Below are 16804 nucleotides of genomic sequence, written 5' to 3' on the forward strand. Positions count from 1 at the left end.
TCATCCAAGGGTTACAATCCCTATGTGAATGAATATGATGCACAGTACTGTAGCTAACCCTTGGAGAGTGCACTTCACAGACTATACACTTTGCTACGGATGTGCAGAGAGATGCGCAACAGTTGAACTAAGTTGAATGTGTCTCATTCTATCTCAAATACAAAACATTTTCCAGTGCATCAATTTGCTACTCCGTTACCTGAGCTACCTTAAAAGTACTGTTAAATTGGACCACAAGTCTTGACCATAAACTATGAAAAACATATTGGAAACACATTAATGTAACTCCACAAAACCACTCCTGCTCCTTGGATTTCTGGGCAGATGGAGATTAACAAGTCAGAAGCCACTTGTTGTCTGGATTTCAGCTGTTGCAGAAATTATCTTTTTGCAATGTACAGTACTGTCATCTGAAAAAGAGACAATCCGTCTCCCCCTTATGGGCTAGTCCATACAAGCGTTGTCCATACATGGTAGGAATTGTTTATAACTGTCTTGCTGCAGTGAAGGTGCTTCTGACTCTGGAACCCAGAGATCCAACTACCTCTCAGCTGCTGACCACAGGACGCTTACGCTCAGAAATACCAGAGAGGCAGCTTCTGGAACATGTTCCTAAGTGATCAGATTGTTGTATTGATAGAATATTCCTAGGGTTTCATTTTGCCCAGACTTCTTTCTCAGCCAAGCACACACTGGGACAAGGGTTGTGGTTAGTGTCACATGAGTGAGCACAGGGGCAAGCAAGGGCAAAAGAAAATTATTAGCCATCCTCACAAAGCAAGTCAGCCACAACAATCAAGCCTCACAGACACATGCAATCACAAACCAAGGCTCCTCTCGGTGGTCCTTGCCCACAGGCCTCTCTGTTGACCACACAGGAGGAGGATAATGCCGCACCATGGAGGTGCCTCATTCACACCCAATGCACCGAATAGTTTGAGGCCAGGCTCTCACTACGGTGAAGATGACCCATGTTGGGGACTGAAGTCTCTTGCACTTGTTTAAATCAATTCAGTTTTCTAAATAAAAATAGCTTGTTTAAAAAGAGCTGCTCTTGGCACACACGAGGAAGCCTCAATCATGCAAACAGCAGGGACGGATGCTGATCAGTCTCACTTGGCTGCAGTATTTTATAACTTGTTGATGGGGCCGGGTTACCTTGGAGTCCGTCTTTCTCAGTGAGGCTCCCGCATCCACCAGGAGCTGGCAGACAGTGCGATGGCGCTGGCAGGCTGCCTTATGTAATGCTGTCTCACCCCTAGACCAAAGTACAGAAACCAGCAGTGAGACACATCACACCAATGTACATTTACAAAGTACGAGGTGCAGAGGACAGAGAGAGAAGGATGCTGCATTTCTGCGAGGTTCCCTCTTGCTGGCAGAGGTAGACTTGTGCACTCTCTCCCTTAGCATCTACATCCTTTGACTCAGTAGGAAAGCCTGCAATGCACAAATAGCTTCTGAGGGGCGGGAAAGAAATATGCACAGGGTTTATGTATTCCAAGGACTGAATGTCACATTCCCACCCAACCACCAGTTCTACTAACTGCTGCAAACTGGCCAAGTTATTTCACAGCAGACAGAACAGTAACAGTGTTTATTTCCTCTTGCAATTTCTTTCCTCAACCTCATTCTTGGATGCATCCTAGAAATATTTTGCCCATGAAAGCCATGACTGGTGCACTTGCTGCCCTTGTTCTGATATGCTGCTCTCTTGGATGTGTAAGAGCAAGAGCAGTGTGTTTGTCTTCCATTGCTGGACCGGTGAGCCACCGAGGAACCTTTTCAAAAGAGAAAGCTGTGTAGTGGGAGCAGATTTATTGCAAAGCTCTTCACTCAGACTGGGGCTATGCGTAACAGGGTTCTGAGACGGACTGGAGTACTGAGGTTAAAGAAATCTATCTAGATTTGCCTAGGAAGAGGAGGAACGTAGGCTTTGAGTGGGTTGAAAAGAGGTTCTTAATACTAGTGTCCAACAAATAGGGCCATTACCTCACCTCCAAAATAATAAGTGACAAGAAATATGTGCAGTAGGACAACTGTTGCACCTACCTACCCAGGAAGTGAGAGTGCATAAAGGGATTTCAGCCTCAGTGCATGACAGGGCAAGCTGAAATATGAATAGGCAACCTTGTAACGGAACCTGCCTCAACTGCATAAGAACTAGATTCAGAATGGGATACTAGCTCATTTCCCCCTAAGGATCAAAAGACAAATTCATGCTGCCAGTTACAGCTTGAACCTTCCCTTTTCAAGGGTTAGTGGTGGAGAGACCTTTGTAAAGTGAACCCCTCATAGCCATGTTCACCTCCACTTTATTTCAGTGGCTGTGCTAGGCTACTGGATGAAAAGAAAACGGCAGTCTATCCAAACTCCATCACTCCTGGACTGAACACAAGCACTTTGTGCAAACCCTTGCTGGTGTTGCCCGTTAGCAGAGGAGGGCACTGTGGGGTGAGGAATGGTAGGTTTAACCTCTATGAAAAAGGTGACTTTTGCTTCCCATATATTCCATATACTTTCCAGGATTATTCATGCATCCCTTACATATTCTTTGTAACACCTTCATTACACAACAAGGCATAGAGCAGTTGGGAATTGGAAAAAATAATTTTTAATTAATAACAACCAAGGTGAACTAGGTTCTAACAACTTAAGAGAAATCTTCAGCTGCACAGGTTGCGGCCACGTGGGACAGCTAAGGCACAGTACCCTAGACCAATCAAGAAAGGACTGAAGAAAAGGTATAGAGCAAGAAAAGTAATTTGCTGACTTCTAGAATTTACTCTTCAGGTTGGTCCCTCAGTAAGCAGATGCCAGAAACACTGAAGCACAATGCAGGACTTGTATTCCTCTAGAAAGATTAAGGAGGCGTGGGAAGCAATAGAGAGGTAGCCCTTTACGGAATTCAAGAAACATTTGGTTTAGGCCAGAAAGCCCACATATGAGGTGGTGGTTGTTTGGGTTTAGGGGGACTTTTTTTTTGCTTGTTTGTTTTTGAGAAGCTGCACCATTATACAAGCTTTTTATTTGAAAGTTTGCACTTGAAAAACAAGAGAAATCTGCTAGGCTAATGCACATAATGCAAAGGGCAGGGTAGGTTGTACTTACGTTTCACTGTCTGTCATGTCCAGTAATTCAGATGGACCTGCAAAAGACATTCAGGTATGTCATATAGCACTTGTCTGCATGACTAGAAGAGTACCACTACTAGGAGAAGATTCCTGGTGAGAATATGTAAAAGAAGCCAACTGAAAGCTCAATTTGCACAAATATACTAAACTTCAAGGTAATATTTGCTTGTGCAAGCCCTTGCACTTGCAAAATTCTGAATGCACAGTCACTGCTGGAGTGTCAGCACGAGGGAGTAGCAGCCTCTAAATTATACTGGGAATGAATATTCATGGAGTTTATTTTCTCACTCTTCACCTTGCTCAATTAAGTGGTTCACATAAATACAGTGCATTGAAAATGCTGATATACTGGAAACCCTTATATATTGCAAGTTAAAATCTATTGTTAGTACTAGAGGGAAAATGTCATTAGGAAGTTGAAATTAGCCAAATTCTGTCCTGAATGACATCCCTGTGTTACTCCATTTAATAGCTTTATACAGAATGTAGATCAGGGTGGAATATTCCCAGCAGTCTTTATATTGATATGCAAATCCTGTACTCTACTGGTTAGCAATGATCAGGAAAGTAAGATTAAGACAAACAGAAAAGATTTTTGTTAAGTGGGATAAAATAATGCATTTATGCTAATGTTCTTTTGTTCTTGATATTCAATACAGGCAGATGTTTATAGCAGCAAATTCCATCACTGAACTGAATTACAGTGATACGGAAAGGCTAGGATCCGGATAGCATTTGAAACAAGAAAAACCTTTCCCTTTGCAGCCTGTCTTATTATTCTTCTCTCCACTGCTCTGGAGTGTAGTGCCAGATGGTATAGGGCAGTTAGCAAGAGGAACAGTGAAACTTTACAGGAATTTTCCTTCCTGTGCATGAATATTTCTCTTCAGCACACTTTGACTTTGAAACTCAAGAGTCCTCAAGAGCTTACAGCAAGTCTCACCTGAAACTGAGGAATTTCACACTACCTGCTTACAAAGGCCTCCACACAACCTCTCTACACTTCTTTCACTCGGAGTGTGTGTCAAAATGGATCAGAGCAGCCTGTCCTCCCTCACTGCTTTTACAACACACACATGCAGTATCATAGGGGGCAACAAGCTCCCTCAGCTCCTGGAGCTGCAGGTAGCTCCTTTACTTCATCTTCTGTCATCATGAGAAAGAGGTGGTCAAAACTTAGCATGCTTAGTCCCTGGTGCACAGGGCATTGCACACCTACCATGACATTTCTCCAAACTCATTAGCCACTGTCAGCTTTTAATGGACAGTACCCTGGCTCTGCTGCCACACATCCTCACCTCCACACTTGGCATTTACCTGTTCACTCCTCCCTAACAAAAAGAAGAATCACTCATGACCCCTGAGCTCCCATAAGCATGAAGGAGGGTACAGGTGGCTAAGTGGGGCCCCTTGTTCAGAGGAAAGATAGATAAATCCTGAGAAATTAAAAATAAAAATAATAACCCACAGATGAAGAAAAAGACTCGTTTCCATCTCCTAGGAGAAAATTATGTTCTCTCAAAATCAGAGGCAATTCCCCATGGCTTGCTGCAATGCCACGTCCCAGTGATAGGTAACCAGGAATGGCCTGCAGTGTGTTAGAAAAAATACAGCCAGGTAAACTTTTATTTCTGTTCATGGATGGGACAAGGAAGGTTCTGATGCAAAGGTGGAACAGGTGACTGGGCTGGCTGCATTGGACATAGAGTTACTTGCCCTGGTAAGTGGGAAAAGGTGTCAAAACATTAGGATGGAGCAAAGTTAGAGAATATGACCTGAGAGGGAGGAGATGCTGGGGCAGAGAGGGTCTGGAGGGATAGGAAGCCAAGGGTGAAGGAAAACTCCTCTTCCTGCTCTGGAGCAGGAAGAAATAGCAAGGGTAGGACAGAGGAGCTGAAGACTGAGAGGGTAGCTTGTGAGTACAAACATGAGGAGGTGCCAGGTACATCCTGCCTATGTGCGAAAGGTGCTCTCCTGGATACTGTCCAAAATAAAGCATTTCACGGGAGTGCTCCGACTCCATCCCAGTCATACATAAGGGCCACACTGGGGTTCACTGACTAGCAGCACAACATGGTACCAGGATTCATTTGTTTCATTCTTTCTGGCCTGTCTCTGAAGCTGTAATGTCCCAACGCACACACAGCCTGAGCTGTGCCCTTTACTTCTTTATTTTATTTTCAGTTGTGCTTCTCTTAAACCATCTCACGCCCTCCTCCTAATTCCCTTTCCCCTCTTTTTTGGACCTCATTTTTACATCAGTCTCCCTGGCGCTGCCAACCGACCATTCCAAATCCCCCTCTGCCCCAGGACAAAAGCTGCACAGATGTGGGAAGGGCTGGCACTGGGAAAGCTAACGGCACTGTCATCCTGACCCAGCGGGGAGGCGGCTGTTTTACTCTGGGACAAGAGGCAGAGAAAGAAAAGGGGACCAAGGCGCAGAGAGAGAGAGGGCAAAATAACCCAATAGAAATCCGGAAGGGAAATGCATGAGTGAGATTTCTATCAAGGAAAACAGCAGGAGGGGAAATAAAAACAAAAGATAGAAATGGGGGGGGGGGGGGGGGGGGGGAAGAGAGAAAAGAGAGAGAGACTGGGGCGAGGGGTGGGGGGGAGGCTAAAGAACGGCAGGATGGGGATGAGGGGGGAGAAGTTTGCATGAAAGGAGCTGAAAAGCATGACACACTGAGGGGAAGCCCAGCTGAGATCACTCTCTTCCCTTAACATCTCCGATAGACTGTCTGTGTAGAATTACTAACATTTTTCCTTCTCTTCTGCCCCCTTTCACTCTGCCAAAGCCCCTTTCCAGTTTCTCAGGAGGCAAAGCAGCCTGTGCTGGGGGTGGGAGGAGGGAAGGGAAGGAGACGCTCGCAACCAGCTGCCCTTTAGCTGAGCTCACTACAACATAAGAGAGAGACTAAATGACCATATTTTAGAGGCATTTCCAAAATATACAGCACCATGCAGTCTGAAAGGCCTCTGGGCCCACAGCACACCCTGCCCTCTCCAATGGATGTGGTTACACCTACCCACAGGAGACCCACAGCTATTAACCCCTGCCAGCCCCTTGTCCTGTCAGTCCTTCACAGAACTGGGGGAAAAAAGGTATTTACTTTAAGCAGTAATGCTGGACATTATCAGCATTTCTGAGTGCTTATTTATCAAAACCCTCTTTGTTTAATAACTTGACGGAGGTTGTTATCTGAGGGACAAAACTGGATTTGGTTCCTTTACCTTCAAAGGGGGAGTATTTTTAAAATAATATTAATCTGCAAATTCAGAACTATTTCAAGCCTTTCCCCAACCCCACACTCCTCATTTTCACCTGACGTGAGGATTAACTGTGTCTGGTTTTTACTGCTGGTGACTTTTACCTCAGAATTTCCACTGTAACATAGAGGTTAGCTGGGTTATGGGAGCACACCTTTCATCGTAACTGTCTCTCAGCTATGTTGACCTAATATTTGTTAGACATACAAATTAAAATAGACTATTTTATAACTTGTGCCTTCTAGGAAAACTAAGCTGTTTTCTGCTTAGGCCCCTCACAAACATCCACTACCCTAAAACATTCTGCAAATCTAGACACACAAGCAAATGTCAGGCAAACTCACTCTCCTTCAGTGTTGCCTTCTGATGACTATTCCAACTTTGTCCATGACACACATCTCTGTCATGGCAAAATTCACCTTCTAAAAGCCTTCTTTGGAACTCCTGAATCTTGTCAGGATGCAGATCCAAACTCACCAATGGCTCTTCACTGTTGACTTTGCAGTGTTAAAAGTAATGAAAGCATCATCTTTCTTAGTAGAGGATGCTATCTAATGGAGCAAGGACGCTGAGGGTTGAGGTCACAGAAATGTTCAGGATGGGATGCTCTACTGACTGCCTGTTCCCTTAGAAGTTCCCACCACAAACTCATAAGGCAACTGTAAATCTCTTTCCTCTCTTCTGTTTAAAATTAAAATACCCTAGATGAAATACAGAATTCTTGCTTGTCATTTGAGCATCTAGAGAAGAGGGGAAGACAAGGAGAAGGCAAACAGAATGTTTTATATAACAGTTATAATTTATAAATAGTCACAACTGCCAGATAAAGACTCCAAGCCAAGTTTGATTCCAAACACAGATGACGATTTAGGAGGTCTTTTTTTCAGCGGAGCTTCTTAAGCTTTCCTTAATTCTGTTTGTGTTAAGCGAGTAAACAGTTAAGTCTTTTCTAATGTGTACGCATTAGGGTGTGAGACAGTTGCTGACTACAGCAATAAACAGATGTTGTTCTGATACCTACTGAGTTTGGCCCTCAGTTTCTAGCTAAGTGTTTCTTAGCCCGGCTACAGACACATCTTAAAAGGTGAACCTCCTACTAGAAGGAAAAGACCCCTGATTTGGGAAGGCAGCCTGGAACAACAGGTAAGTCTGTGTATCTGCCCTTCCTGCACAGGGGATAAACTGTTTTTCAGGAACAGCAGCCAACACAACTGTTCCTGCAGCAGTAAGCAGCTGTCATCCTGATACCTCCTACATCGGTGCTTCAGCTGCTATTCCAGGCTTGTGCTAGTCCACTGCTAAGTATCTGGCGATACTGCACAGCAGTCTCTTGGCATGACTCAACTCTGCTTTTTCTAATTTAAGAAGGGTTATTTTCCTCCCCTTACCATCTGAAATCATTCTCATCAAGATCACAGAATAGCCTCCCATATTAATGTAGCCTGATGGCATGAAGCCATCTCCACAATGGACAGCCTCAGCATCACTACATTTCCCACTGCTTCATAATCCCAGTGCTATGGGCCCCACTCCTATATCACATTTGATTCACCCCACTATTTTCAAACTAGGCAGTTAAAATTCCTTGTACGGTGGTTTGTGCCTTGTTTTTTATTGTTACTGTTTTTTTAAAGATATCCAGAAGATTTTCCCTGTGTGATTAATAATACATTTTCTATGCTGTATGCTGGAGGGTATTTTACAGTGGAACTCTTATTAATATTAACTATCTCCAGACATGTATGGGAAGGAGACAAACTACAGAGGAAGTGTGCCTGGGCAGAGGTAATTGCCAGAGCAGGAGTAAGACTCTTTTTTTTATCAAGGGTGGATATCAGCAGAGGTGAGAAGCTAGATACAGGGAAAGCCTCAGCTATTAGTAGCATTGGATTGGGTCTTATACCATAATTAATGTTGAGAAGGTGCCAGATGCCAGAGAAGCAACTGAAAAAGAAGGACATAGTGGTGATGATGATGATGATGATGATGATCATTCAGCAAGAGAGCTCATTTGTGACTGAGAAGTGCCCAGAGTAGAAATGAGTTTCATTAATTGCTTGGTGGGAGAAGAGAGGAGGCCTCTATTAGAGCATTGTCCTATGTACTCTCTGATCCCCAGAGAATGTTAAAGAAACAATGCATTTGGAGAAGCCCAGAGGACATATGTCTGGAAAGCTGCAAAAGCTTTCTGCCATCCTTAGGGACAAAGCCGGGAGAGAGGAACTGAGCTGACATTTGCTCAACCTTCTGGTTTGTCTTTTTCTAACAGTCCGTAATCCCTCACATTTCTCCATTTACTTCAAAAATTCCCATGGCTTCCCTCCTCATATCCTTACCAGCTTAGATGATCTCATTTTAAACCTTCATCAAAGTAACAGTAACTGGGTCAGACTGTGACTAACTTAAGGTATAGGTGTATAAGAAAAATCCTAGAGAGGCAGCCATGACAGTGAATTGGCACAGGTCACGTGCAGTATAAGAAGACACCAGAGGCAGTAAGAAAATTAAGTGAAATTATGCCTGTCTACAGAATTCAGAGGCAGGTATATGCACTCTGACTAATAAGATAATCCAGAGCAGCGAAATAGGAGGTAGTTAGCACTGGTAAGACTTCTTACGACTAGTGAGAAAACTAGCTAATATTTGGATAAAAGGTCAACTGCACTTAGCCATCCATATGTAGTTTTCTATACATAAAACAGTAAAAGAGCAATTTAGCCCCTCTCAGTGAGATATTTGGGGCACAGTTCAGTTGCCCACACACAGATATTTTGTGCCATTTGATATGCCTATGGGCAAAACTTGGGATGCATTTGGAATGACAGGGATGCCTGCTTGGGCTTCAGCTGCCAGTCCAGCATGGGTCCCCTGCAGGCCTTGTATGTCATCTTGTAGACCCATGCAGACGTCCCATCAGCTGAATCACTTGCTGGGCTCCAATGACTACCTTGACTAGGGTCTCCCTAGAGCTAATCATGCTAGAAGTCTGCTGCTATTAAAAATGCCCTCCCCTCGCTTCCACTGCGAGAGGACAAGTCTCCTGTAGTACCTCTGTCATACATGACCAAATGAACTGAGTCATAGATCTCTATTGACAGTACAGGAACTCACACCCATAGATTGACACCTGTATGTAAAAACTTAAGCTTAGGAGTCAAGCTCCAGCTAAATCCCCCCCCAGAACACAAATGTTAACAAATGGATTATTGCTTCTTCCTTTCCTAAGAGTTGCACTTTCTTCCTCTCCCTGCACAATTTCTGCAGTAACTTTTGAGCATTAGCCAACACTTACTCCAACTGCCAGAGGCAGCCCCTGCATTTAGTGCTAACACTGCTGCTGAAACAAAGCTGATTTTGACATCCAGAAGTCAGAATAGCCATTGATATTCTGAAGAGGGATCAGAGAAGAGTTACAAGAATGTTTAAAGGACTAGAAAACATTTCCTAGGGTGCAGAAGGCTGATGACTGGGACTTCAGCTCTGCATGTAAAGCAGTGACAATATTACCATGCCACTTTCCAGCAACCAGTGAACAAGATTACAGTAGTTCAACAGGCAGAAACTCCTAAATGTGACTGCCTCAAATGTACATACACACACAAATTGCTGCATAGCCTGTGTAAGCATGCCTGCAATCCTGTTACTGACAAAGATAAAAAGAGTTGAAAGGAAAAAAGGGAAATAGCATGATCACAGCCTATAAATATAAATATAAAATGAAGACCATAACATTTTGTTATTGAGTGGTCTTGAATCTAACAGAGAGATAATATTGGAAGGGAGGCTAGGCAAATCCAGTCTAGAAATAAATGCACGGATTCCTAACTAGTGTGTTACTATATACTAAAACAATACCAATGGTTGGATGGGTTCTCCATCACTGTAAAGTTGTAAAGGAGATTAGATGCTTTCTACAATATATGCTCTGATTGAAAAACAAATTAGTTCAGAGGATTCCTATGCCAGAGGTTCTAACTAGAGCATCACGCTGTTTCTTCATAGCCCCCATCTGATGCAACTGTGAAAACACCCATCCACCTCAAAAGCCGTCTTTATTTTGGTTTCCACAGTTTCCCTTTACCTGGAGCCATCACTGCCATTACTGCCATGTTCCTACATCCTGCTCACACATGCTGCAGGTGGACATTTTGCTGAGGGTGACCACAGGTAAGTGAGGGCACTTCCAGCTGCACAGTGTGGTTTTACCTGACTGACACTTGGCTGGCATACAGCTGTCCACAGATGTACCCACTGTGACTCACCATGCTCCAGGATGTATTTCACAATCTCACTGTGCCCAGTCTTGGCAGCATGGTGCAACAAGGAGCAGTGATCAGGTCCTTGGATTAACAAATTGGCTCCTTTTTTACAGCATTCTATGAACTGAAAAAAAAAACAACACATGGAAAGATAAGATGGGAGGAGCAGAAAAACAAATATGCAGGTAAATTATTTACTGATTTTCATAGGAGGTCAACACAAAAATGGAATAAAATAAAAAAAAAACTACTTTAAAGTCAACTTTTAGACTCCAATGAAAAATATGTGAAACTAGAAGTATTGACAATTATATGGGTTAAGAAGAGTGGTTTGTATTTCTCAAAAAATGAGACAATGCTACTTTACTGGTGATGAATTATTGTTTGCTAGCCAGGCTTGCAAACAGTTTCTGGTGAAGCTGTTGGTATATTTTGAAATATATCTATTTGACAGAAAATTCTGGTTTCTCTACTGAAAATTCTAATTTTTCCTCAGCACAGAAGACAAACGCTTTCTGACCAAACCAGAAAACTCCAGCTCAGAAATACACAGGGAGCTGGGGTTCAGCTGCCCCAGATTCCCGTCCTCACTCTCTGCACCCTACCTGGGACTGGTGAAGGAGGAAGCACTATGCAGGGTAAGAATGGGCAAACAGCAACCAGCCAGGTCTCAGAAATGCTGCAAAGTTGAGGCGGGGAGAGGGGGGGGGGGGGGGGGGGGAAGGATTTTCAGTGCAGATCACTGCAGAAAAGAGGGAGAGGATTGTGACAGTGAGGCATCATTTATGATGCAGTACATCTGAAAAAGGGCAAGAAGTTTCTCTGTCAAAGCAAACTCAGGCAAGAAGTTTTCAAGCAGAAGAAAAGGGATGACATTTTTACGACTGCTGGTTGAAGGAATGCTCCCTAGATGCTGCAGCCACAAGCACAGGGGCAGAGGTGTAGAAGGGGCATCTGCAGGCAAAGAGTTGGCCTAACAGTACTGTCATTTTTACAAATGGCTCCAAGCTGGCTTCTCACAGATAAAATTGCAATCATTAATCACAGTCGTCATCCAAATTTGAGGGCATGTTTTCAAACCCTGACTTGGCTACTGAAAAACACTGCCTGAATAACAGTCAGACATGGAACTCCAGACTTTCAACACAAAGCATTTTTGTATGGGTACCTTTTCGTCCCAAATAACTAACGATACCTACACACCACATATTTTGAGACATCCATCAGACAATAAAACAACAAGCTGAGGTTTGTTCTGCCTGGTCTGGTGGTTGTGTAGGCAGAAGTTAAGAAGGCTCTAGCAACTCTAGGGGCTTGGCCACCAACCTCACTGCCATAAAATATCCTTTACTATGTAAGGTTGTGTCAGAACTACCCTGCTGTTCAGCGTTGCATTTGCTAGTATAGTAATTTCCGTTAGTAACTGACACATTGGTCTGTGCACTGTGCTATGAATCCTGGTCTGAAAGGTGCTGTCTAACACCAGATCCTATTCACTTGAATTTCACACCTCACCTGACTGATGTGTTCCCCTAATATTCAGGGTTTCCTGGAAAGACTGTAAAATGGCACTTGCCAGCAGTCCCTACAGCAGCCTATTTATGTTTTGAGCAGAGGTGTGATAAAATTTACAGTATATCAGACCTGCAAAAAGCTGTGAAAAAGTGGACACTCGGTGCTCTGTACTTACCTTCAGCAGATCACCAGCTATGACTGCCTGTAAAAGTGCTGCAAGACAAATAGAAAACTAATGTTAGTCAGAAAGCATTATGCATATAGCCTCACGGCTGAGAACATAGCTCACAGTACATGCAACTTAAGACTGACACCTCAGTCCACTTGCATTCTTCATATACTACCAAAATCAATGCGAACCCTGCACTGACACATATTGGAAAGGCAGAAGACTGCCCATGTTGCGTGAAAGGTGTATGGACATCAAACCAGCATTTCCAGTGCTGCCCTGGAACTGCATGCTTCTATCTGAATTTTTCCCTTGGGACACTTCAGGGACCTTTCAGCAAGGTTCACAGGGTGGGCCCAGGTCTCCAGCACCTGAGTCATCACTAAAGACATCATTGTCATAAACACTGAGAACCTGAAAGTATCGTCAGAGTCCTCAGCCTTCTTCATACCAATGGTGGAGTGGTGAGACAGCCTCAAATACACTGCAGATGGTTAGGTTGCAGAAGAGAAATTTCTTAATAATTATTTGTATTACAAAAACATTTTGACATGCCAGTGGGCAGCAAGTTCCCCAGGTTTGACAGGCAGAGTCAAACACAGAGCAGGAGGAGCCAGTCCCTGCCTTTTTAGCCTTTGCAGTTTAAATATACACAGAAAGAGAGGCAAAGCAAACAAAGGCTCATACCAAGGCAGGACAGAGCTATGCACAGAGCCAGGAACTGCTCAATACCCACGCCTGTCTGCCCCATGCCCATTATAAAGAAGGCAGAAAGGAAGGCAAAAGCCTGGGATTGCCCTGTGTATAGCCTGCATTCAGCTAAAAACACCGTGGTGGCAGGTAACCTCAGTTATGCAGGAGAAGTTGTTACAGATCTACTGCTATGCAGCTATTTCCTCCTTTTATCTTCCTTGTCCTTATCATGATATATGTAGTAAAAAACAATTACGAATAATCTTTCTGAGAAAGCACTTACTTGGTTTGCATCTTAGAAAGCATTAAACACCTGTCTCAGTTCATAGTTTTTCAAGAGTGCCTAAGCCCATTTCTATCTTCGAGTCTAGGCAACGCAATCAAGTTAAGCATTTCATCAAGTGCCATCCTTGATAAAGATTCCAAAGGCTCATGTAGGGAGGAACAAGGGGGAAAGAAAACCATAGTAAAACCTTGCCTATAAAAAATAACACACTGGAAACTGAATTCCACGAGGAGCTTGTTACAGCTTCAGAAATGACAACACATCCAAGCTAAACACTGCAGAAGAGGAAAGGTGTGCAAAGGCGACTCAACAAACGTCCCTTTCTTTGAAAACACCTGGGGTTGTGCATGGCTTTCTGGTCTCGGCAATGCCTCATGCCCCAGCCATGCAGCAGTGGGAAAAGCAAAAACCCAGTCCAGCTAAATTCTGTCCTGGGACAGAAGTAGCAGTAATTCATACAACATTGCATTTAGGGCAATTTTACAGTGACCATAAGTTAAACTAAGTCCTGCAAATCCCCCTGACATCTATGGGAGCAAGGGCACACAGATTCGTGGAATGGAAAAAGACAAACGCCAGCAGGTAAGAGTTAGAACTGGAAAAATACATGTACATCTTTTCTTCAGATTTTATTTTCAGAGGTTTATGTCCTTCGTTTGTTTGTGGTTTGTTGGTTTTTTGGGTGTTTTTTTTCAATAGTTCCAATACTGGCTCAGCACAAATTAATAGCAGAGCAGAATTTTGCCCTTGCGTCATTAATTTTATCTTTTCTTCTTTCGCCGGCCTGGTCTCACCATCACATTTATTCTGTGGGCTGCTGCATTGTGGACCTGTATAGGTATTTTGCTCTCCTCACACATGCAAAAATCAAATGAACTGGTGGCACCAACTCTTCATTGTCTTCTACCAGTATTTTAAGACATGGCTTCCCTTAAGTTACCTCCTAAGATGCAGAGGCACATTTTCTTATGCAAAGCACACTTAAGATTATAGCTCATAAAAGCCTGGAGAGAGATCTAGAAAACTATAAAGTGAAAAGAAAAGCCTAGCAATCTGTGAGAAATCTTCTGCGTTGGGTACCCATAACTAGAGGTTGGTCTGGTGATAAGGCTATTAAGTTCTACGACACATTCAACATAATTAGATAGATCTTTTCCTCTCCTTCCTAAGCCTCCAATCCAGCAAAGCATTTAGGCAGGTGCTTAGCTTTGAGCTAATCACATTCTTTTCACCAAGTCTACCTGCACACTTAATTTTAAGTGCTTTTCTAGAGTAGAACATATTGCATAAATGAATACATTACCAATAACAAAACCAGCTGGCATAACAAGCGGATTAGACTACAGTAAAATAATTCAAAAATGGAGAAAAGTTCTTTAAAATAGGGAACACATTTACATAAACATATAAATATTGCTTAGCACATTAACCCCATAAACCCAAACGGGACTGCTGAGCATATTTAGGAGGAGAGTGAAGATGGCAAAAATCACCTGGTTGTTAAAGAGGTGGTAAAACAAGCAAGCAGATGGCACTGACAAGAGAGAGCAGACTGAGAAATTGGACAAAAATGCTGTTAACATGCAATGCCAGGCTAGCTTAAAATTAAAAACATTAAAGTGAGAATGGTTTTATTTCTTCTGAGCAACACTGCACCACTGGTGTAATATATAACATGAATTATGCAACAGTTTTATCATATCATAAAAAACCTTCAGGTCTTAAAGATGCCTCAAAAATTACTTGATTTAATAAATATTTAAATCAAGTCATTATTTTCTCAGCTTCTCCTTAGACAAGCATTTGTCATGACTAATAAAAATGTTTTATTACCTTTTTCATTTATTTAGCAAGCAGATTTATTACTGATGAAATGTGACAGCTTGACAAGACTGGAGACTGAAGTCTTCTGTCCATATAATAAGGAAGCACTCAGCCTGCCACGGTGGTGGACTCCTCAGGCTGCCTTCTCAGCAAAGCTCAACCCTCTCTACTGGTATACCCCTGCAGACAGCCCCTGCTCCATCACTGAACTCCCTGCTGGAACTGCCAGCAAATGTGTCAATCACTGCCCAGGCCGATGGATCTTGACAGAAACAATTACCTGCTGGGATATGGACAGCCAGAAATGCAGACTATGTATCTAACAGCCGCTAATCACCAGCAACTTTCAGTTTCCACTGGCTGAATTTTGAGATGTGGCTCTAACCACCCCTGTGGGCCAACTTACAAAAGAAACCTCATTAAAAACCAAACCAAAACAAAAACCACACACACACACAAAAAAAAAAACAAAAAACAACAACAACAAAACAGCAACAAACAAACAAACAAAAACCCCACACACTTGACTTATAAATTAAATTTTGAATAGCTACAGGTAGAGAATGTAATAACAGAAAAAATGCCATGTTAAAAGGTTGCTAATTGAATTCTGGTAATGCTGCAAGCTAGTGCAGCTTGAGACACGGGGGGAAAACACCCACTAATACACCCACACATGCTAAAACCAATACCTTTCCTGTGGCATGTGTCACTCATCATTTCTATGTTAGTGCCCACTATTTCATATTAATGTCACTGAGTTACAATAAACATTTTTTGTTTCCCAGCCTTGAAATTAACCTACCAAATAACAATTCCTCTCTGGTCCCGCATGTGAAACTAGCAGTTTTAAAACAGAGCTGCAAAACTAGTCATTAAACACTGGGACCCAGATAACAAAGATGTGAGGTATTTGTACCCAGTAACTTCAGAAGCTGCCAGGTGTCTAGGAGGTCTCATAGGGCCACCTGGATGGTCAGAAGAGAAAATAACCCTCTACAGAAGGCAGCCTGGCACGCCTGCAGTAGTTCCAGTTGTGCGTTTCCCTCCACAGATTACAGAAGTTCTAGGGACAATTAACTCCCATTTGAAGTACCTAAATTAAGAGCCAAACTAAGACAGTGAGGGGATCCTTCAGAATGGCATGATGCCAGGAGACATGTCTTACCAAACAAGGACAAAAAGGATGGGGTCCTCCTTTTAAGGGTTTCCAAGGTGTGATACTCCTGACACCCGGTAATGCTCATGGTCTCAGAAATTTTGGGAAGTCTTTGAATAACATACAGGTGCAGCACGAGAATGCCTCATAAATGTAACAGCTAACAAAGACAGACCCACAACTGCAACACATCAAAAGAAAACAGCAGCAGAGGGGCAGAAGTTGTCACCACCATCTTGGTCACTTCAAAAGCAATGAAAATCCTCAGAAGCATCGTGAGTACAGAAAACCTCAACCAACAACTACACTTTCCCATCTGCCCTGCAGGAAAATTCCTTCCTGATTCCAATGTTGCTGATCATCTTAACACCAAGGACATAAGCAGGGCTCAGCACCAGGCTACTACCATGCCAGAACTTTATTGCTAAAACAGTTTCAGAAAGAATATGGAGGAAAAAAAATAATCACATAAACCCTTGTAAGTAACATCTCAGG

At 43.0% G+C, this 16804-nt stretch overlaps 1 protein-coding gene across 13 annotated transcripts in view; it reads right to left on the minus strand.

Annotated features, from left to right (window-relative positions):
* Nucleotides 1–16804, minus strand: part of DGKI (diacylglycerol kinase iota) — a 252712-nt gene that overhangs the window by 20391 nt on the left and 215517 nt on the right. For all 13 annotated transcript variants that reach the window (XM_080390859.1, XM_080390858.1, XM_080390857.1 and 10 more), the window contains 4 exons: nucleotides 12354–12391; nucleotides 10667–10787; nucleotides 3112–3148; nucleotides 1159–1258 (listed from right to left, as the gene is read on the minus strand). In XM_080390859.1, coding sequence (XP_080246985.1) covers nucleotides 1159–1258; nucleotides 3112–3148; nucleotides 10667–10787; nucleotides 12354–12391 — 296 coding nt within the window. The remainder of the gene's footprint in view (nucleotides 1–1158; nucleotides 1259–3111; nucleotides 3149–10666; nucleotides 10788–12353; nucleotides 12392–16804) is intronic.

The sequence above is a fragment of the Falco punctatus genome, assembly GCF_963210335.1.
Source record: "Falco punctatus genome assembly, chromosome: 6".
Taxonomy (NCBI): domain Eukaryota; kingdom Metazoa; phylum Chordata; class Aves; order Falconiformes; family Falconidae; genus Falco; species Falco punctatus.